This window comes from Ambystoma mexicanum, chromosome 8, assembly GCF_040938575.1.
Source record: "Ambystoma mexicanum isolate Mex_15411 chromosome 8, UKY_AmexF1_1, whole genome shotgun sequence".
Taxonomy (NCBI): domain Eukaryota; kingdom Metazoa; phylum Chordata; class Amphibia; order Caudata; family Ambystomatidae; genus Ambystoma; species Ambystoma mexicanum.
In genome coordinates this window covers 593,818,025-593,841,674 of record NC_090929.1, presented here as the reverse complement: position 1 = coordinate 593,841,674, position 23,650 = coordinate 593,818,025, and the positions used below count along the sequence as shown (strand labels likewise).

The 23,650-nt window shown below is 44.7% G+C and overlaps 1 protein-coding gene across 8 annotated transcripts in view; it reads right to left on the bottom strand.

The window, feature by feature from the left end:
• Positions 1-300: 300 nt before the first annotated feature.
• ESPN (espin) overlaps positions 301-23,650 on the bottom strand; it is a 1,343,653-nt gene continuing 1,320,303 nt past the window's right edge. For 7 of the 8 annotated variants that reach the window (XM_069610300.1, XM_069610294.1, XM_069610295.1 and 4 more), the window contains 2 exons: positions 9,871-9,950; positions 9,726-9,756 (listed from right to left, as the gene is read on the bottom strand). In XM_069610300.1, the coding sequence (XP_069466401.1) occupies positions 9,741-9,756; positions 9,871-9,950 (96 nt within the window). In that variant the 3' untranslated portion in view covers positions 9,726-9,740. Of the gene's footprint in view, positions 1,441-9,725; positions 9,757-9,870; positions 9,951-23,650 lie in introns of those variants that run through there. The other variant, XM_069610301.1, reaches the window with a different exon arrangement.

Genomic DNA, 23,650 nt, shown 5'->3' with positions numbered 1-23,650 from the left:
ACATTTGTTGAAACACAGCCAAAAGGGCATAAGCGTGATATTGTAAATAAAGTATCACAGCATAGCATGAGACATTTATTCACAGTGTATTAAGTCCAGTATGTGTTTGTTGTTAGTGACACTGGTAAAATAATTATAAGCAGCATTCTGAAATTAGTCTCACCACTATAAACTTACCACTATAGCACAATTTTACAAAATACCACAAAATCCTAGATATAACCCAAAAATATATCCTACAATCACCTACACCATTCCAACATATCATACAATTTATATTAAATATGATTACAAAAAAGAATCTCTTTATGCGTTTATTACTAATAAGATAAAAGAAATGAAGGACTCCTTTCCAGTTGTAAATCAAAACAATGGAACAAAATATTACAGCAGATGGTTTATTTTCATTGAGAGGTATAGAATTGTTTCGGAAACATGCTGAAAATCTATGTGTGAAAGGCTGTGGGAAACACATGACAAACAGATATAGAAAAACTGCTAAAATGGCAATGTCCTTGAGTGATCTTTGTCATACATCAATATGGCATCTGAAGAAATATATATATATATATCATAAACCAAATATGTCAATCTCTTTATATCTCTGTACTACATATCTTTAAAATATGAATTTTGCAAAAAATGCACTTCTGACACATTACAAATTCTAAATGCTACCTAACACATATTAGTCCTTTAATATATACAACATTCATAAATGCACATTCACCTTAAATGCATAATATTTGGGGAAACCTCCATTTCTGGACCCTCGAAGCATACTGCATTAGGGTGAGGTTAACACATGGCTGAAAAGCAACGCAATGAGACATGTGGTAGATTAATTCCGACAAGCAGGCTTGTAGCATTTTCATTACTTTATCTAGTTCACAAACCTCATCTAACATGGGACGTGCATGCTCTTCTGCTCTTGCATCTAAAATAAGAATAGACATACAAGAACATTGGTATCTGGAATTCTGACCAATCCACTGAAGCTTTAATTCAAGTTTTCTTAGATGTTTGTTTCAGGGATGTTACATTTTAATGACACTACATCTTGAAAAATTAATCTGGCCATCATGGGCACTAATTATGTTGCTGTATCATTTCGTTACTGAATTATTGGTAACATGTCAGAGCACAGTTTTCCTTCCAGCTAGCAACAACAGAATAAGAAAAGAGTGATTTTCGAACAAAAGAGTTCCCACATATGTCCACTGAAGAGTTCACACTGGAGATCTCAGGAATTCCTTTTCTTGTTAAGGCAGGAGCTTTGCGAAGGAAGGCTCCTAATCCTTTGCTATATCACCTTTTTTAAGTATTATCTGTCGTTGCCAAGGGGCTAGTTTTGTTTCATCGTAACCGAGAGTTCTGAGCTTCTCCGCTTGCTCTTTTTCTCTCTCCTCTTCCTCTTTCTTTAATTTCTCTTGCTCTTTTCTAAGATGAAATAAATACAAGGCAAAATAAAACATTGTCACTTTTAAAGAAAGGTTAAGCATAGTTATTTTGTTCTCATGAGGAAAGGCTGCTGGGCATACTTCTGGGCACTCCATTCTCCTTCGAGCCGAATAAGAAAAAACTGAAATGTGCTTCTGTATCCTTAAACAATCTTACACAATCATACATTATACGAAATCATAACAGCCATTGAACCCCTTTTCCTTCAAAACTGCATCTCAAGTGTTCTTTTATTGGTAGCAAAATGTTCCCACCTCAACCCGAACAAAACACAACTGCTGTGCTTACTATTGGAGGTCATAGAACAAAGCCATATACCCCTATGCTAGGTCACCTTATTGACAATGCATCAATAGTAGGGAATACAGATTTACCTTCAAGGACTGACTTCCTCTTCGCTAAATCCAGGAGGGTCAAAACTGGGTTGCCAAACGTAGTGCTGAACAAAGGTTCAGCACAATTAAACTGAGGCCCTTTTATGGGTTTCAGAAGCCTGGGAGCTGGATGAGTTCTGAGTGGTCACGCCATATGAGGTGGTGAAGAAGATGACACACTGAGGATGAAGAAGAAGGCAAGGAGGTTGAGGTGCTATGTGGGGCTGTTGAACGGGGTCTGGAGAAGCTGTCGAATAGGGGAAGTGCTACAGACTGGGTTAAACAAGGCAGAGAATGAAGAATAATGGTACGTGGGAACAGCCATCATTTAGAGAGATGGGCAGAATGGGAGGGGCAGAGGGGTAGAGGTAAGGGAAATATGGAAGTATGTGGGCAGAGCCCACATCTGGAGATGGAGGGGCAGAATAGCTGAATCAGTAAATCAAATTTGGTGTGGAGACCCCAGAGACAAAATGTTAGTGGGTAGGATTCAATTGGTTGGGTTTGGGCAGGAGAGCAGTTCATTATGGGTGCTTTGTAGGGAGCACATCTATCTGGGGACACAACCTTCTTTGCTATTACAACTCCCCATTTACCATTGCTTTGAATATACTTTCTTTATTCCCCATCATGTCCACTCACTATATGGACATCCTTGATAGCATGTCTTCACTGTAATAATCTAATGGCACCCATCCATAGCTTGGAAAACATTTCCCAATGCTTCATCACCTACATTGTATACCTCTCCAGAACTCCCACAATTCGACATAAAGTTCATCTTGTTCTTGTACATATCTGGGACAACATGTCTTCTGTATTCTATTCAAATACCACAGGCAGTGGTCAAAGTGTACGAAAAGAAGTAGTGGAACTATGTTCCCTACTGACCTGCCCCTGCTTCCCACAAACCCCATCACCACGACCCCTCCCATGCACAATACAAACCCCCAAACACATGCACCTGCTGTTTAAGGGAACGTTCAGTCCAGTGCACTGAAAGGGCAAGTTATAGCTTCTTCTTACACTTTTATTTTCAAACGAAACCATTCCAGAACAACACCGCTCCCAACCGCTCCCACCCACTTTGACAACTGACCACAGGCCTCCAACGATTGCTTTTGATCTGTCTTTAATTGTCTAACAGCTGTAGTGTATACTTCCTGACATCTGAGAAACATCAAACCTTTTTCTAAACCAAGTCTACTGGATCCTTTACACTAATTGAGACCATATATCCATAGAATCCCCAAATGTACAGCTTTGCCACTGGCTACATTTGCAAAGTCTATTTTGAATACCAGACTCCAGTCCAAAATGGTTCTATGTAACAAATGACACACCAATATGGCTGATATATTGTCATTGGTCACCAACAATATTTGGAAAGTGCAAAAACCTTTTCCACCTGATGCAATATTGAGGATATGTGATCCAACATCTGTAGTAAATAGTAAATTGTACTAATGAGTTGGGGTCAGTCGTATCATCACACTTTTAGAGTGTGTTTTATTATGGAAAAAAGAGACTACACGAACAACTGTCATAAAGTGGTGAAACATCACAGCGTTTTCTAGCTTTTTGAGTAATACAAAGAAGCCAATCGACCACATTTTGTATGAGTCGATTTTGCCTGGATTTGAGTTTTATTTTAGACATGAAAAGGTGAAAGGGAGGCAGTGTGTGAAAGAGGTTGAAGCAAAGGCAGGATTGACTTGTAATGTATCACACAAAGATGAAAAGAGATGTGTTATAACCCAGCTTGGAATTACTACTCTTAGGTCAGAAAGGACCCAGTCTCACATTAAACTACAAGGGGTCATTCTGCTCATGTATAACCTTTACCCATGTGGTGTTGTCATCTATGACAAATGCAGATGATCTAGCAGGACTGGCCTAGCAATTTCGCACAACCATAGTCACAAATGGACAGCAGATCATTTTGGTTGTTAAGAGAGTCTGTCAATGCTGTAGAAGAGTTGCACAAGGGGTGGGCGTTTGTTAAGGTGCTTGGCCTGAACCTTGGCTCGACTCGCTAAAAGATGAGACTTAACCGTTCAAACCTTTATTGCGCTGTCTGGAGCTGTCTGGTGAGTTGATTTCGGTGAAGTCGTAAAATACAAAATTTTACTCAGATGTGTCTCGAATAGCCTTAAATTCTGTAAAAATACACGGTGAATATATGTCATCAGTCGATGATCTGATAAGACTCCCTTCTAGCCAATAAGCACACATTCGCTCAATGGTTAAAGTCAGTGGTTGGTATAGGGCGCCACTGTTTTGCTGAAGTAAAATACTGCATGGTACTTCATTTCAACATAACTATTTAGTGAGGAAGTAAATAGATGTATGTGTATTAAGGGGTAGGGAGCAAGGGAGCATAGCTAAGGTGGGATAGGTGAGGGCTGCGATGCAAGATGGGTATGAGGGACCCCTTCTTTAAAAAAAGAAAAACCAAAACAAATACAAAGTAGTTTTATCAAAGTAAAGTACCACAAAGTATTGTAGAACCATTGACATACATGCTGTATCCTCATCATTTCGTTGACCCTGATGTAGTGTATTTATTATTTCTTAAAAAACCTGTTCATACATTTATTTGCAACAATGTTTATTTATGTTGTCCAACCCTTTGATATTATGAAATCTTCAATACCTTTGTAATATTTGTGCTACTGACTTTTGACCCGCTCATTTGTTTGTAGACAGTGTTGACAATTTAGTTAAACTGACCACATATATTAAGGAGGAGGTGTTCCTGTCAACATACTTTTCAGAAACCTCAGTCCTTTGCAGACTCTACTCTTCTTACCTTCGCAGGGTCAAACACATCAAAAAATCTGATGCTGTTTGTCGGGGGACACAACCCAGGCAGTCAAGCATCGAAAACCATTATCGTTCCGAGGCTTGGCTCTGCTACTGTTATTCCTCTTGGAATCTGACTCCACCTGTATGCAGGCACATGCAGTGAGGGCAAAGCCCACTGCTGTAGCATTTCAGACTCGCGTCCGGTGGGATGTCATCATCAGGGTTGCCACGTGGTCCATACTGTCAGCCTTTTGCAAGCACTATTGTTTGGATACCAGTTCCAGGGCTGATGCCAGATTGGTCAGGCAGTCATGAGAAACTTGATTGTTCGCAGTCGGACTACCTCCATCCGTGAGTTTGTCTTGCTATGAAATCTCACACCAGTATGGAGGAAAGGGGATGGGACATAGGAGTAAGAAACTGTTACCAGAGCTGCAACAGCAGGCAAGTGCGTGCCCTAATTTTCTTTCATTTATTTTCCGAAGCCCCCCACGAGTCTTGGTGCAGAGGCCTTCCAGGCCTCCCCTTTCCCACCTCCCCTCCATATCAACCCCCCCCCCCCCACCCAGCATGCCTGGCTAGGCCACACCATGTGGCCAGAAGCTTGATTAAGAACTGGAGTGCACCTCCGAGCTTCCTGGGTTCCTAGCCCACTCTCATGCAGCCACGGCTGCATCTGCAGGCAAGAGATTGCCCTAATTTTCTTAAATTTATTTTCCCAACCCCCCCATGAGCCTCAGTGAAGAGGCATTCCAGGCCTCCCCTTCCCCACCTCCTTCCCTCTCACCACCCACCCAGCATGCCCGGATAGAACAGGGCCGCATCACATAGCCGGAAGCACTCCTCTTATGTGGGTCTCCCAGAGTAGCACTGCCCAGGCAGCCGGCTAAGGGATACAAGGCAAAGGGCAGCTCCTTTCTGGACAGCTAATGCTCCTTGTTTGCCCCTGTTCACCCGTGGACGCCTGACTGAACAACCTACAGATCAGGTAAGGTGGTATGGGTGGAGAGCACAGCAATTACTGTGCTCTCGTAAATCCTGCTACTGTGTAAGCTAGTCCCAGAAGGTACCAGGAAGCACGGACGGACGGGCAGGGATGTGGGGTGACTACAGAGATCTCTGCTTCATGCTGGGAAATTGTAAGGTCTATCAGAGGGCCATCAAGTTTCAGGGAATACAACAAGGTGAAGAGTGTATCCGAGGAAATCTTCCTCATACCAGTGGCAGAGATAACCCCACTGACAACCAGCGAAGGGTCTCACACCCCAACAGAATAGAGTCAAGCATCTGAGGAAATCATCCTTGTACCATTGGCAGAGACAACACTGCTGACCACCAGAGAAGGGTCGTGGACCACAACAGAAGAGAGCCAACTATCCATGGAAATCTTCCTCGGACCAGTGGGAGAGATAAGCCCACTGATGACCAGAGAAGGATCTTGGATCCCGCTATAAGTAAAAAGCATCAGAGGAAACCATCCACACAGTAGTGGCAGGGATAAGCCCTCTGACGATCAGAAAAGGGTGAGGCACCCTATCCACACTGAAACAAGCATCCAAGGAAATCTTCCTTATTACAATGGCAGATATCAGTTAAAAGAACCCAGGGAAGGACATGGGTTTTTGCAGATTTAGTGAAAAAGTGCCAAGATAAAACCTAAGTTGAAAAAGAACTCTCAAACACTCGGAGAAGGGAGTCATTTTGTGGCACAGGGATTAGCAAGGCCTTCGGAATTAGCAGAAAGTCCAGAACCTACTTCAGAGAAGTTTACAATTTGATGCAGTAGTTCCTGGTCCATTTGTAACCAACATACTATTGTAATGCAATGTGTTTCCAAGTAGGCATGGCTGACACAACCCATCTGTCCCCAGGATTCTCCCCTTAGTTTTTCCGAGGTCTCGTGCCAGGAAAAATCGTCTCTTATCTCTAGTCTTCAACCAATGTGCTGTCCTACTGATCTCTGCGCCACAGTTGTAATACAGGCCTGTGTCAAATATGTGAGTCCACTAATCACTGATAAACTCTTTTTTTGATAAAGCTGCAGATCCTGCAGATTTAAACAGGCTTAGGCTGCACCAATATTAAAGAAGCCTAGCTTAGATCCTCTGTCTTGTTGCCATTATCGAACAATCACTAACATTCTTTGCCTGTTGAACGTGGTGAATAAAGTTGATACTATCCAGTTGAGCAAATCTGTGGAACGAGAGAATTTGTTAGGCGATTGTCAGTCAGGGTTATAGACCGGGTAGAAGCACTCAACGTGCGCTTATCAACATCAAAGATGAGCCTCTTCAAATGCAAGAATGATGTTAAACCTGCCCATGCTAAGGTCAATTTAGTGGGATCATAAAAGCAAACCTGGTGGCAGTTCAATCTGTAATTAAACCCACACCACATAGCTACGATACACTTTGCTTCCACCTGTGTTGTGGGGAGTAATTGAGAGTGGTGCTTCAATTACCACTTCCGATGTTAGGGGTTTGTGAAGAGTTTCTGCTACTGTTTCTTGGTGCACTTCACCAGTTGAGCGTACGATGCTTTATATAAGAGCTCCTAACGCAAGCAAATGGAGGCCTTCAATAAGTAGCAAAATTTATTATTTCGGCTGGATATAAATGAACATGGACAACCTTATCAGAAGTCATTCAATTAACTTATGTCAGTAGACTAATAATAAAAAAGTGCAAAATCTCATGTTGCCGTGCTTCTGCCATCTTTATTGTGTAATGTTGCTCTGACCTTAACTGTCCATCACGCGATGGTGTTTATTTAACCAACAACGAATGCTTTTTTATCTGTGGTTACAACATATGTGTTGCTAATATCAGTCCATGCCCCTTATGTTCCTAGCTGCAACAGTAAACGTCCTGTTGCAGTACCTTTAGGGTGACCAGATTTAAAAAGTAAAAAACCGTGACAGGGCAACTGACATAAAAGTAGGACTAACTCTTGAAAGTGGCTGTCAAGGCACTACACTTTAGTAGCACTTGGAGGAGAAGGGGGTTTAAATGTTACTGTTAAAAGAAACACATATTATAATTAATGTATCACAAACTAACACTATCTTACGTTGTTAAAAGTAGCATTTCTTCTGTGCGAGATTGTGCATTCCTGCCTGCCAGCTATGAAGACATACTTAAAAAACTGGGACCACTGCAATTTCCAATGTGAGCATAATCATGAGAAAGGGGAACAGAGCATCAAATACCAGGACAGTCCTGGCAAAACCGGGACGTCTGGTCACCCTAAGTACCTTGCCACTTCCATCTGCACAAAGAAGTTCGGCCGAGTGATTTAGGTGGGAAACGAAATCAAGGGCGGGCTCTGGAAACGGGGGGGGGGTGCCAAAAACCTCTGCTGGGCGTAGATTGTAGAAGGAGCAGGTAGTTTAGGCAAGCCACAAACAATGCATCATGCTGCCCTGCAAACATGTACTTTAGGCCACCCAATATTGTCTCAGGTGGTCTTGTTTGCATCCAGTGCGTATATAGCAAATAAAACTTCCTCTGGTTCACTTTCTACATAAACTGCTGTTTGTAAATACATCCCTACCTGCCTCGGGTTATAAACAATTCAATCAGTAAGTACATCGCCATTCTGTAAATACATGATCCAGGCCCATTGTGTTTGATTTCACTTCTTAAGTGCTCATTACTGGGTTACAGTAGGCCTGCTGCCTGCCTGTCCCAATCTGTAGCTATTCACCCCCTGCAAGGAAGGGCTAATAGTATGCACATATTCCCTAGGGAGCAACCACTCTTCTTAATGAAAGGCGTTGACACTTTAAATGGGCTCTTGCTGGACAAAGACAGGCCTCAAGGTAATAACCTATCCCTTAAAGCCTAGGAGAACACCCGTGAGAAAGGGCAGGAAGGCAAATGTCACCAAGTACTATCCTGCATTAGAAGGCAGTCGGCTTCCCTGCATGCATTGATTTCACTATGGCGTTAACCCCCATTTCAAACCCCAAAAGCTTGGCCTATAACAAGGGCATTGGGCCGTTACTCCCGTTCCAGTGCTTGGAACAGGGGTTTAACGCCATTAGCACCTGTCCCAAATGCTGGGACAGGGCTCATTTAAAGTATTTTCCTGCCACGGACGGGACGCCTTGCGGTGTCATGATCACGGAAGGAAAATACTATTCCAAGATGGTCCCCATGGAAAGGGAAGCAGGGCTCCATACAGAGCTCCTCTTCCCTTTCCATGGCGGCCTCCGGGAGCCAGGAGGAAGGAGCAGCTGCAGCATTTGCTCCAGCCGCAATGAGGTAAGTGGGGCAGGGGGGTGGTGAAAAAAAACAAAACGGGGACGGGGGTAGGGGTGCCGGTGGGGGAACCGCCCATCAAGCGGCATGGAACACTGGCTGATATCGCTGGTTTCAGCCTGTGATCCAAGCCACCTGATTGGCTGCTTCCCCCCATCCAGACACTGATGCATGTTAATTTCTCTATCCCGGCTACTGCAAGTCACCCAAATCATGCGTGGGGCTTAGTCATGGGGGACTAAGGGAGCACCACCCTAGCTCGAGGACACTTTTTGGACACTGTCCCGGCCCACTGAAAGCCCTGGCTCTACCTGTGAAAAAGTGCATGCGTGTATCTTGGCCTGTTCCTCATTGCTGATGTCTTCCAGCACTATCTTTAAGGGGTCCTAAACTAATGCCAGGCTTACATTGTGATCCTCAAATGATTGCTGCACCTTTGAATTATTTAACAATACAATTGTGTCGCACTGATGCTAAATTTGTGGAGTGAAAGAAGAACTTTCCGACACACATTCTTTTTAATCTAGATGGTATGCAACTTCTCTGAGATAAACTGCAAGCCACACGGGCTGATAATGGAAACCTTTCCCCTTGCTATAAATCACTGATCCGAATTTTACGTTATGTGAGATAACTGCTGAAGCCTTTTTTCTACCTAGAAAGACGGCAAAGCAACTTTGCGGCTAACTAGCTTTCACAGAACCGGAAACACGCCTTTCAGTGAGGTAACCTGGTCGATGTTGTCATTTCAGAGCATTTCAAATGGCGCACAGACGTTGCTAGGAGACCAACATGCCACAGACGACTTAACACAAATTAAATAGAACTGGCAAACTCACCGCTTCTGTTCCCTGTAAGCAAGAGAGAAAAGTGGAAAGGAGAATGAGTTACTATGTTCAGCAATTACCAATACAATTAGAACCAATACAATTAGAACTGAAGATGGCCAAGAAATGCGTGCCTACTTTTCTTCTTCCATTTTCTTTCGTAGGATTTCTCGTCGCCAAGCGGGCATCGTGGACAGGCGGGCCTCTTCTTCCTTTTCCTGCAATACAAACAGTACATGAAGGAGGCTGGGCTTTGGTAGCTGCTGGTCGTATAATAGAGCACTCATATCCTAGCCCAGTTCCTTTGATCCCTCATATTTTGGCTGCAGCATTAAAATAAATAGTTACTGATTCTTCTAAGTCAGGACATTGCTGCTGCTTACTTATTTGTGATGAGAAGTTTGCAAATAAGGTAAAATTATGGCTGGTAATATAACTCCATGGCTTTAGTGCTGGCTCCAGAGATCTGTGTGCAGCCTGGAGTCAGAGCTACCAATCCACGCAGGGCACGTCATGCTTCCCAGTTTGATCAACTGAGTGCAGTTAAATTGGCTAATAATAACCCCTGCAATATTATTAAAATTGTAAGAACTAGGAGAAACACTGCATTAAGTGCTATATAGGAACCTAAAATTGAGAGTACCCACAAACTCCAATGTTTGTTTAAGGGTGCTTGCAGTTTGCAAAGACAGAGCACTTTCTGTCTTGCTCGCTAAAGGGCTCGTTTGCACCCTATTACACATCAGTGGAATCAACAGCCAAAATGCCTGCTGTTCAACTGAGCCACATCGGGTATGGGTCTGCTGAATTGTACTATGCTACAATTCTGTACATGGAGCTCGAAACCATTCTGTGCAAAATACATGCTGTAAAATGTGCAGAATATTTAGGAACTCGGTGGTTTATTCCACTGTATGGTTTTGATAATATTGCATAGTCCTATTTCTATTTTTTGTCGTCATGCTCGAATTTTGCTGGCTATCTCAAAAATCTACAACTGAGCCAATGCTCTATTTTTCATGAATGTTTGGTACAGTAATATTTGTTTTTGAAAGAGAAAAGTGTCCACATATTGTTATGTTACTCTTTAGGACTTGACTTCATAAATGTGCATTTATTTTATTTTATTTTATTGAGCATTTGTAAGGTGCTTTGTACAACAGAATTGTGTTTCAAAGCGCCACAAGGATAAATGGGAAGGGAACAGGGGAAATAAAAACAATGGCAAACAGTAATATACAGTCGTGGTCCTACTAGGCTTTGTGGCATTCGGACGTGCAAGTGCATTGAGGGAAAGTGCAAGGGAAGGGGATGGAACAGGGAACAGGCAGGTGGGCAAGTGCTGGGGAGGGCCGGGCCCGAGAGGGAAGTGCTAAGGGGAACCAAGGCAGAGAACATCAGGCTGAGTGCTGATTTAGGTGACTCTCGAGGTGCGATGTGGTGTCACAGGAGGGGCCCGCAGGGCAGTGCAGTGGGGGGGGGGTATTGACTGGGAGAAAGGTCCTGGGAGCCAGTGAGATTCATGAGGATCAGGCCATCAGTCACAGTGACAGTGGGGTGATTAGCAGGGAAGGGAAAGAGGGAAAGAGGTGGAGAAGATCAGAGTTTTGAGCAGTTTCTATAACTTAAGGAGGTCTGGTTCAAGTCTGAAAGGGGCAGGAAGGCTGTTCCTAAAAGATTCACCAGCCGAGGAGAGAGACCTGCCCCCCACTCTCTGCTTGAAGAAGCGTTTGATAGTAAGAGAGTTTTAATTAGAGGAAAGTAGTGCTCGCAGGGGAGTATTTAGGGATGGCAAGTTGGAGATAGCATGGTCCCAGGCCACAGAAGGCCTTGTGGATGATGCAAAGGGTCTTGAATTTGATCCTTGCAACCACTGGGAGCCAATGGGGATATTTTAGGGTTGGAGAGATAAGGTCCCTAGGCTTGAGGCCAAGGATAAGTCTTGCAGCCCCGTTCTGGATTAGCTGTAGGGGCGAAGGGAGGAAAAAGGGAGATTGAGAATGAGGCTGTTGCAGTAGTCCAGTCTGGAGAGTACCAAAGCGCTGGAATGGGCCTCATTATGAGTATGCCTGTCCCATAACAACAGTGCTGGTAAGCTTCCAGCACCATTGTTACCGGACCAGCACACTCCGAGTTCTAAGGGCGGGTGCCGTCCCATCCACCACGTCTGACCTGGTGGCAGAAAGGCACCCTCTTGCAGACTTTGACGGCGGCACCAGCACTGTTGTACACAGTGCCGGTGCATCTGTCCTACTCATTCCCATTGATTCCTATGGCACTCGAATGGGAATGGGGAGTAATTTTTCCTGGCGCCTGGCTATGGGGAATTACTGGGACCGCAGGGGCTGTAATGCCCCGGTAATTCCCAATTGCCAGGTGCTGGAAGAAAAACACTTCTACCGTCATGGCTAGCATCAGGGTTGTAATGAGGCCCTCTGAGCTTTCTGGGGGAAGGGGAGAAAAGTAACAAAACCTCTGAGGAGGTAGAGCTGGAAGTGGGTCTTCTTTGTAAGGTCCATGATGTGAGGGGTGAAGGAGAGAGCAGAGTTGAAGATGATCCTCTGGTTTTTGGCCTCACAAGATGGTGGAGGTAGAGGGCCGAAAGAGGGTTGCCAGAAGGTAGGAGGAAAAGAGGGTGCAGGTGTCCCGATTAGGAGGATCTCTGTTTTACTGGCATTGAAACAGAAATCATTCACTGCACACCATGCCTGAATGGCAGACAGACAGTCAGGGACGAGAGAGTAGGAAGAGGGAGAGGTAGACGGAAGTTTGAAGGAAAGCTGTGTCATCAGCATAACATTGGAAATGAGGAGAGGAGGAGGAGATTGGGTGAGCAAGACAGGTGAGATAGATATTGAAGAGCCATGACCATAGGATAGAGCCCTGGGGATGCACAGGTAGAGAGGGTGGCAGCGGAGGAAAAAGTGCCCAGTTGCATCTAGGAGGGGCGGTTAGTGAGGAAGGAAGTCAGCCAATCCAGTGCCCAGTCAGTGATGCTGAGGGTGCCATGGAGTCGTTTTATGAGGTTGGAATGGTTGAGCGTGTCAAAGGCAGAGGAGAGATCGAGGAAAATGAGAACAGCAGGAGAGTTGGAGTCAAGGTTTACAAGCATGGTTTCATGGGTGTTCAGGAGAGCAGTTATCATGCAACTGGATACCCGGAACCCAGATTGATGGTCATGAAGGCAGCCAACAAGTTCCATGTGGAGGGTCAGTTGGTGGAGGGCCAACTTTTCCAAGAGTTTACCCAAGAAGGGGTAGTAGAGATAGGGCGATAGTTAGCTGGGCAGGCGGGGTCAGAAGACAGCTTTTTTTAGGAGAGAGTGCACAAGGGAGTGCTTGAGGGATAGAAGGAAGCAGCCAGTAGTGAAGGAGTGGTTACAGCAGTCAGCAAGATCTGGGGTAAGAGATGAAATGTTGTCCTTGATGGTTCTGGAGGAGCAGGGAAGCACTTGTTTGGAGGAGGTCGTTATAAGCGGACCACTTTAGAGACCTCATCCGGTGCTATGGGCAGGAGGGAGGAGAGTGAGAGGGGTCAGAGGAGGGGGCTAAGGAAGGCAGCGGAGCAGGTGTGGGAGAGTAGATGGGGATGGAGGTAAGTGAGGACAGGATGTTCTGAGTTTTGGATGTGAAGTGGGAGGCAAGGGCAATACAGAGAGCCGGGGAAGGAAGGAGAGAGGTAGACACTGCAAGTGGATTGGTGAGTTACTTGCAGATTTTGAAAAGTTTGTCCGTGTTGTTAGTGGCCCCAGAGATGCATGCTTGCATGTGGGCCCGCTTCTTGGAGTGGAGAGAGAAGCGATATTGCCTTTTAGCAGGCGGCAAGCCAGTTTGTCAGAGGATAAGCCCAAGGTCTGCAAATTCTGCACTTGCATTTCAGAGATGCTAGATCAGAGTGATACCAGCTGTTGTTCTTATTGGCAGGTTTTATGTAGATCCTCATGGCAGGGGCAAAGCTGTCAAGGGTGTTGAGATGGCAAGGTGCAGGTTAGCAAGGACAGAGTCTGAGGGAGAGTCAGAAGTGGGGAGAGAAGGGGGGGTAAAGGTGGAGGCAAAAGCAGCAACTGACACTCGCATCATAGGTCCAATGACAGCGAAGGAGGCTTGCAGCGCAGGGGTGGCTCGGATAGAGGGCCAAGGGGTCACAGATAGGAGGAAAGGAGAGAGGTGTCAGACCAGAGGAGAGAGGGGGTGGTGACGGGATCAGAGATAAGAATGTTGGCAGAGATTAGGGCATCGAGAATGTGGCCTGCAGAGTGAGTTTGCCTGGAAGGAGGAAATAGTAGAGAGAGAGAGAGTCACAGAGGACCTGAGAGGTGAATGATTCAAGAGAGTCAAAGTGGATGTTGAAGTCACCAAGAAGGAGTTTGGAAGAAGAGATTGAAAGGTATAAGGCTAGATCAGCCCATTCAGAGAGGAATAGGGAGATAGAGCCAGGGCATCTGTAGATTGTGGCAAGGGTGAGAAAGTAGGCGAGACTACAAGCCTAGAGACAAGGCATTCAAAAGAAGAGTAGGATTGAGTAGGAATGATGGAGGCAGGGTCCCACTCAGGGAAGATCAGGGCCACTCCATCCCCAGGCCTGTGGAGTCTGGGTTTGGAGACGATTACGTAGCCCTCAGGAAAGAGAGTGTGAAGAGCAGTGACAGAGCTCTCATTGAACTACTTCTCGGTAAGAGCGAGGATGTCCAGGTCAAAGTCTTCAAGAAGCAGAGAGATGTGAGAGGATAGTTTGACAGCAGAGCAATTGTCCCTGTAGGGCAAGGAGGCTGGATTCAGCAGGCAAACCAGGTAAGAGTTTGTGATCCAGGAGCAGGTGATCTGAGATGCTTACCATGATCGCGTGGGTGTTCATTTTTCATGGTCCCGGAATGCAATGGTACAGTTAGGTGTTAGGTTGTTCAATGTGCAGCATGGGCTGGAGGCAAGTTGCAGGAGCTGCAGCATGGACAGGGCCAGACAGGGGCCTTAGCTGTGGGCATTAGTCCAGGGGGTAGGGTCTGCCTGTCGGTTCCCGGATTGGCAGAAGTAAAAAAGTGAAGGCCAATCACACACGATGTAGGGTGGGCTCTTGAGGTCGCAAGGCACTCCTGTGCCTGTGTGTGGTGGTGGCCATCTCAAACGGGAGCCAGGCACATAGAAGAACAAAGGCACCTTGTGTGCCTAAACAGTAATCACCTACTGTTCGAATGAAGTTGTGAAGCTGTAATAAAGATCTTCTGGGGTCAACTGGGAAGGCCTCACCATGGCCGCGGCTACAAGAAAATGGTCACAACACAGTCAGGGCCTAACTGTGGGCCTTAGCTCAGGGGGGCGGTTCTGCCTGCCGGCTCCCGGATTGGCAGAAGTGAAATGTCAAGGCCAATCACATATGATGTAGGGCGGGCTCTTGAGGTTGCAAGGCACTACTGTGCCTGTGGATGGTGGCGCCAATCGCAAAGGGGAGCCAAGAACATAGAAGGACAAAGGCACCTTGTGTGCCTAAACAGTGCTCACCCTCGGCTTGGATGCAGTTGTGAAGTAGTAGTAATGATCTTCTGGGGGTCATTTGGGAAGGCCTCACCACAGCTGCACTGACAATAAAATGGTCACAACACAGTTGAGGCCTAGCTGTGGACCTTAGCACAAGGGGGCAGCTCTGTCTGCCAGCTCCCGGATTGGCAGAAGCAAAAAAAAGTAAAAAAGTCAAGACCAATAACACATGATGTAGGGCGGGCTCTTGAGGTGGTATGGCCATTTCAAAGGGGAGCCAAGCACATAGAAGAACAAAGGCACCTCATGTGCCTAAACAGTGCTCACCTTCGGCTCGAAGGAAGTTGTGAAGCAGTAATAAAGACCTTCCGTGGGTCACCTGGGAAGGCCTCACTACTGCTGCACCAGCAATAAAATGCCCGCAACACAGTCAAGGCCTGCCTGAGAGCTTGGCATTCATTAGCCCACTTACCAAGAACAAGTAACAGTCTCTTGAATAAAAGCGGATGGTAGATACAAGAGGATGCTCCCCATTCCGTTGCTTACTATATAAGTACACTGTGATAAGTAGTATGTGTTCGGATCTTAAATACTTTTAGACTTAAAAAAAAATATTTCCTATTTGAGCAATAATCAGTATTAACACCCTAGAAGTGATGTCATGATGAATCCCAGCCAATCTGAAAGCGCAGAAAACAGGCCTTATTACATGGTGGTGGGCTGCTACCTAAGCCTCCCAGTGGCCTAACTGCATTACCGGTCATTGTCTGACATTTTATAGGGCTCTTGTTTCCTGCTCCCTGGTACCCTCCTATTGTGTACAATGCCTTTGGCCTTCAACCATTTCCCTTAATTTCAAATCTCCTGAGTAACCAAAACACCCACCTGACCCTGGACTCACCAACTTACCACGCTCACTCTCTAACAGCTACCAAAGTTGCCTATGGAAAAAGAGGAGGGACACTAGTAGATCACGTACCTCTTTCCTTTTTTTTGATACTTAATTTTGTTAACTTGTGAAAGAGCTGTTGATCCGTTTCTCAACGTAAAAAAAGGCCATAAGCTCAGCAGACAGCATTCCTGGGGGCTCCTAGCCAAAACACCCTTAAAGGCCTGCTTTCCCAGTTGTTGAAGGCCCTTATGACCTCATAACACACCCTGTTTGCTCGGGCCTTTAACTTGATATGTGGGCCATTGTAGTATGGGTGTTATTGCTTAAATAATACTAATCAGCAATATTATCATGCATTCAATCCAAAGAACACGGACAATTGAAACCACAAGCACATTCCAAAACACTGCAAACTGTAGGATTATCTTTGGAAAATTGGAAAATGAACACCTTTGCGTTATACCCTAGTTGAATAACTGTTTTAGTTGCTGAGGGGAATTTCGGTGGATGCAATAGGATGGTGAGATTTAGGAAAACAGGATCACCGGCTGTACTTGTATACATTTAAACTTATTACATATAACTATCTGTGATTTGTTTAATTAAGGATTTGTTTTGTTTCATACCTAGCTTTTTCAAGGAACGTACACATGTCAAAAAGGGAAGGGACAGAACCAATTCTATGGATAGCCATTTCTAATGGCTGGCCATTATAGCCTTTTCAAGGAATTCAACATGGTTTTCAAATATGTCATACAAAGGTAACATGTTTCCTGACTTGTAAAATGAATATATGCATTTATGGACTTGCCTGCAGTTGTAACTAAATAGGAAAAGTTACTCAGAGTCGCAATATATTAGAAATATCAATTTGATTTTCCTGTGTTGATAGTAATGTAGCTTCACACGCGTGACACTACAGTTTTGGGTGTATTTTGATCATTTCTAACTTAATTGGTAATTTTGCAAAAATGTTGCACCTTTCATGCAGCACGTTAAGTACATTTGTTGCAAAACTATGAAAAGCAATGACTAGTTAAGCCTATTTCTCAGCCGTTTGTCTGAAGAACTCCAGCGAAACAGTCAAAGATAGCTTTCTGTTGCTTACAACCCGATTTGCCTCTCACAATTGAGGAGCATTCATTAGCATTGCCTTTAATTGATTTCAGATCCCAATGGCCAGGTGGATCATTGAAAGTGACAGGTGTTGATTTAATAAAAAGATATGCCATTTGTAGAGGAACTACATCTGACACATCCTTTCAGAAAAATGACACACCAAACCAAACTATGCTAGGAATGTCGCTTACTGCTTGGCATTGTTCGAAATATATCACTAACCGATCATTGACACCTACACAACACAATCCCACAAAATGTTTCCAGTAGGAAACGAGAAAGACAGTGAAACAAATTACATGGCAAACCAAATGACGTGATCAAAGGGCAACATACATGCAGATGGTTTTTGTTGATTTTCATGTACCTGTTGGGCATCACTGCCATGTTCCAATTTCATTCAACAAGCTGCAGAACTATGTAAACAGAATGATTACACTCGTGACTGGCAGATTATATTGGCTCATTAACCTATTCTCTTGATTAATGTGTGTTTTTCCTTAGGCTCCAAACCCAGGTTCCAAAGCAAGAACAGCCAAAATGTCCAAGCCTTCTAAGCATTTAAAAACATGTTTAATGTTTATTTAACTGAACGCCTGTAACCTAGAACATCTGAAACAGTGCAGCCTAAAACTGCACATGCTGTGTTCAAGTCGGATTACAGAAAATCCTTAGTTTAAGCTTCTGTAGCAGAGGAGCAGAGAGGGATACAGTGAAAAGGGGGGACAGGGCGGGGGTGACACCAGAAGGGGGAAAAAAGGGTTGAGTTGAGAGATCTGTGATTGTCAAGGTATTCTCTAAAGCATAGGGTGTTGAGGGCCTTCCTGACCTGCAGTATGGTGGGGGCTATTCTTATCTGCATTAGTAAATTGATCTAGTGATAGGGTGCATGGCAGGAAAAGGCATATTTCCTGGTTTTCTTCACTTGTGGTGTTCTTTGTTTCCAGCCTTGAAATATTGTTGCTTCTGGTGGCTCTAATGAATCAGAAGTAAGACTTGGAAACAGAGGCATTGTGATGACGGCTATAGACTTTTATTAAAGTAAAAGAAGGGCTGGAGAAAGACCTCTCTCACCCTAATTCTACAAGGGGTGCTAGTATCAGAATGTCCAAAACTAAATCATTCTCAATCCTGTATCCAAAATCCTATCCTGACCCTTACAAGCTAAACCGAAAATTTGCAATGGGCTTTCAACTGACCATCTTAATGCTCTTCAATATTTCAACATGAAGATCCAAAAGGTGTACAAATGAACACATTCGCCAAGGTTTCATAACATTAAGAACGATGAGGGAAGGTCTTCCCTTGCCTTGAGTTTTCAGCTTCTCCTCAGCTCTCAACCACGGGTCATTTCCTTGATAAAAACAGCAGCTTTCCTATCCTTGGGGTATGGCTCCCTTCCCCTAGACCCACACACTAAAGGGTTCTTCCTTACCCCTTGATTCACTTATTTCACCATAGTTCAATCACGTTTCCATCCCCAGGAGGTATGGTTCACTTCCCCTGGGTTTTCGCACACTTTCAAGAGGCTGTCTTGAATGCCTTTATTTAGGATGAAATGTGGTTACTTGACTGGTAATCCCCTTGCCTGGTATACTTCCGTGCCAGGTCTTCGCAACATTCAACTTCCCTTATGGGCGCAGGTCTCCAGACTCGCAATCATTTTTGGCTGGTCTCCTCTCCTGCCAGGACATCTTCTCTTTATGTTTTTCTGTGCGGTTGGCCAGACTCACAACAGGCTGCCTGGTGTACTCTCTTGCCAGGACTTATCATAAGTGTTCTTTTTTTCTTTGGGTGCAGGTCTCCAGACTCACAATGGACCACCTGGTGTAATCTCCTGCCAGGACTTATTCTCAGTGCTCTTTCTTTTTGGGTGCATGGCCCCAGACTCACCAGAGACTGCCTGGTGTACTCTCCTACCAGGACTTATTCTCAATATAACAATTTAGGTTTCTGAAATATTGGGTCCATGACCCCTTTTCCTCTCTCACAGCATCCCAGCTCAGCTTCACCTGGTTCCCCAGCTCAGCTTCACCTGGTAAGTGTCTCTGGGCCTCATTATTGGTTTGTTCATCCGGTAACAATGGTACCGGTAAGCTTGCCGTGTTACCGGACCGGCAAACTATGAGTTCTGCTTGTGGGTGCCTTCCCGCCTGCCAGGTCTGACCTGGCAGGCATACCGGCACCCGCCAGCAGAGGATGTTGGATGCACCGGCACCATTCACGAATGGTACCGGTGCATCCGACCTCCCCATTCCCATTAACCCATATGGGGCTCAAATGGAAATGGGGAGCATTTTCTTCTGGCACCCGTGAATGGGCACCCGGTAATTGGCCATTCGCGGGCACTGGAAAAAAATATATATATATATGGGCGGCAGCCGTCAGCTACCGTAGGTCTCATAATGAAGCCCTCTGTCTTCTCTTGTCCCACGTCCCGCTCATTGGTATTGCTTGGCTGCTTCAGTGTACTCCGTGCTTCTCTTCCTCTCCAGTGGGGCAGTTTCTCCTTCAGTTGCTGTCTCGTCTGTCCCCTGGCGTTCGCTGTGCATGGACATTCGTTCACCAGCCTTCTGTGCTGTCAATCGGCCTGTGGTGAACCCACTCTCTCTGGATCTCTCGAGATGGCTCCAGTAAAGGCACTTCTGCTTTCTGCTGCAGCTGCTCTGCTTCTCATCTCCCAACAGCTCTCGGCATCTCAGACACCTGTATATAGGGCATTGCAGTTGTCCAGGTTTGAAATAAGTAAATTGTTCTGAAACTCGGACTGGGGAAGAATGTCTTGACATTGAGCAGGAGTGCAAACTGTTACCATGCTGCTTGGGTCTTCTTGGTGATGTGTGTTTTGAATAAGAGGTCACATTTGAAAGTAAAGCCAAGAGATTTGGTTCTAGGTGACAGTTGAGGGGCAAATCTATCAAGCTTCATTTCAGTCACTGGTCTTTGTGCTCCATGTTGGGTAAAAACTGGGCTGGTAGTCATTTAGGAGGCTGTTCTGAGGGATGCTTTCATGCAATTGGATGGTGTCGTTCATCTCAATTCCTTTGCCGAGGAAGGGTAGATGCATGATAGGGTGAACGTTGGAGAGGTCACTTGGGTTCAGTGTGGGTTTCCTCAGATTTATGAGACATTGAGGGAGATACCATTGTCTGCAAGCAAGTGAGCAGATGCTGGTTATCTATTGCATATATGGGTTAGTATAAGCCAGAATGTTGATGATGTAAGAGTCAATTAAAGGTATCAGGAGATGTGAAGTATTAAAGTGCCTTGCATAAAGTACTTGAGTGCATCATTTGATTATATCACTTTATTTAAGCAGACAAATCGGTCACCTAACCAGCCCATCTCTGCAGTATTTCTGGGTCCATTACATCTCTGATAAACACAAGACACAACCTTCCAAGGTGCTGTTTATCCTTTCACCACTAGTCGGCAACAGGATTGAAGCACCTACACCTTCATACTCTTGCCGTGGCCACAAGTGCACACTGGAAGGAGGAGGAGAGTGTGGCATAGTCTTTCTTTCAAGCACAACGGTGTTCAGTACCCTATTGCTCTCTGTAACATCAGAGAATGTGGATCGGGGTGCCTATTTAGTGTACTCTTCATAGAAAGACCACCAGGGTTTAAACATGGTGTATGCCTCATCAATTGGGTCAACACCTCATGATTTGGGAGACCCTTAAATCAACTTGGTGCCAGGTTTTGATGGAATCCACCATTGCTAATATGAATGTGTTTAATTCAAATTACATTTAACACCTGAGGCTTTTCCTCATTATTTATGTATTGCTTTGATTTACCCTCTGTGAATATGTGGAGTATTTATTTCCATTTGTTTATTATTGATTCTTTTAATTTTCCCCCTCTCTTTTCATCATTAATATTTGTCATGTCAGGGCCTAATTGTAAGTTTGGCGGTGTGGGAAAAGTGGTGGTAATTCCATTGCCACCACGTTTCCTGCACTGCCAAACTACAGGATTGCTAGTGGGGGTTGACTGATTTACTTCCAGCCAAGAGCTGTCCCCCACTGGCAAAAAACAGACGGTAACCTGTACAGACCCAAATAGACTTTTACAGCTCCATCTCTGTTTTTATCATTAGAGAACATGTCCCAGGAAGAGCAGGTCTTATTAATATTAATATTAATATGCATTACCCATAATACACGCATCCTGAGTTGACTTTGCAATTGCATTTGCGCAGGCATCCCATATTATATACAGAAACTATCTCCACTCTTCACCGCCAGCTTGTTCAAAAGTGCTTTTACTCTGCCCCCCACCCAACAGGTCACAAGTGTCTGACTTAGTGATGAGTGCCAAGGCCTACAGTGATTTCATACCTACCTGTGAGTTCTGTGTGTCTTTGCACTGCTGCCCTGCAATTCCTTCTTTTGTGGAGTGTGAATTGATGGCCAGTCTCCCCAGTCCCCATTCTCTAATCAACATCCTGCCTACTGTGAGAAACCTGAGGGTATTCTCACTCCTACTACCCTTGGAGCCTCTACGCAGGTGGCCAGGGAAAAGCCATCACTATTGGATGCTTCCCCTGGGGTGGACAAGCGAGGGAGGATCACCTGGGTGGAGGGTTATTGCGGATTGGGAGTGCAGTATCCTTAGGCGAGGCATGGTATCCCCCTTATCCTCATGATAACCAGCTTAACCCTTCACTGACCTTTAAAGGTTATCATAACGCCGTCCACCTCTTGTGGTACCTAACAGTACTGAGACAAGGACTGAGAGTTATGAATAATACACACTTTTCCCACTCTGGTATTGAGACGAGGAAGAAGCAATTGATAGTAATGATTACCATTTCCTCTCACCACTTTGGTACTGGGATATAGAAGATGCATGAAGGTCAGGCATGTCCATGTAATTGGGGCCAGGCAGTTACGGTTAATGGTATACACCTGCAGCCCATTAATGGACCACAGGTGTATAAAAGACAGAAGGCTGAACCACAATGGAGGAGTAGAGAAAGAGCAAGAAGCAGCTCATGGAGCCATGCAGAAGTAGGAGAAGTGGAGCTGCTGAGAAGCTACCAAAACCCCGGGAATCCACAGAAGGGGAGGCCGGCAGCAAGCGCTGTCTAAAAACATAAGCAAAGCTGCGCACGAAAGCTGTAGAGTGCAGAGGGAAGCGCCCAGCGAACAGCCATTCCCTCTCAGGGAAAAGCCGTTAACAGGAGCAGAGCTGCTAAACATGGGCAACTGTCTGGGACACTGGACTAACTGGGGCGCTCCAATGGTTTGCGGCAACAGGCAAAGTTGCCTTTATTGAATACCAAACTGAATGTTGTGGGCGTACCGGCACCCGCTAGCATAACAGGACTGTAGCACCGGTACTGTTATTAACGGTACCGATGCTACCAACTTCCCCATTACCATTCAGCCCTATGGGGCCAAATGCAGATGGTGAGTCCCTTATTACATGCACCGGTGAATGGGCAATACCAGGTCCGCCAAACTCGCCATGAACCGGTAATTGCCCATTCGTGGTGCCGGAAAAAAATTGGTACCGCCACGGCTACCGCCAGCCTCGTTATGAGACCCAATGTGTCATCAGAGCTGGAGTATCATGATCACATGATGGATGATGTTATCCAGGGGGGTTGGCGATCGGCCCTATCTAATGCCCTTTTTTAAATATTGTGTGCATAGTTTTAAATTGAATCCTTAAACATATAATTAATTCTGAATGTTCTCAAGCTCAGTTCAAATTACATACCATAGCTAATGTGCAATACTAAATCACAGTAACATCCTTATAACAAAAATCATTCATAAAACATGTGATCTAACATTTGATCTGAGAAAATTCAATTAATCAAAATCAAATACAAATGTAGATTAAATGTACTCTCTTTAAATATGTGTAAAGTGCGTTTTCTGAGTGCAAAAGAGGTAGAATTCCATCAAAATTCAAGGGGAGTTCAGATATATCCTGAATTGGTCAAAACATATCCTACGATGATAGTGTAGCATTTCACAATATAACATTACATGCTTTAAAGTTTCTGTTTTACGACCACAGTGATGACACATAGAATTCTCATAGTCCCCACCTCCCCCAGAGAAATGTAACCTCCATCGAGCGTAGCAGATTCAGTAAAAAATCCAAATTTGCACTGCCAAATCCCAGTTGGGAAATCTAATGAGATACGGCACAACCTCCCCTAAATTTCTATGACTATTTACAAGATCAGGGAACGTGTTATATTTCCTAAGTTCATCACAAGTTCTTCACCAATGCGACCTCTACAAATGCTTTTTATGCTAACTAGGTCTTTCATAACCACTTTAAAATCCAAACCGCATTAATTCATTTGCTCTTTACATTCTATAAAATAATAATTTTCTGATGTCTCATTCCTAATTTTCAGCATTTCATGAAGGGAATCCACTGGAGGATCCAGCATTTTTTTTTTTAC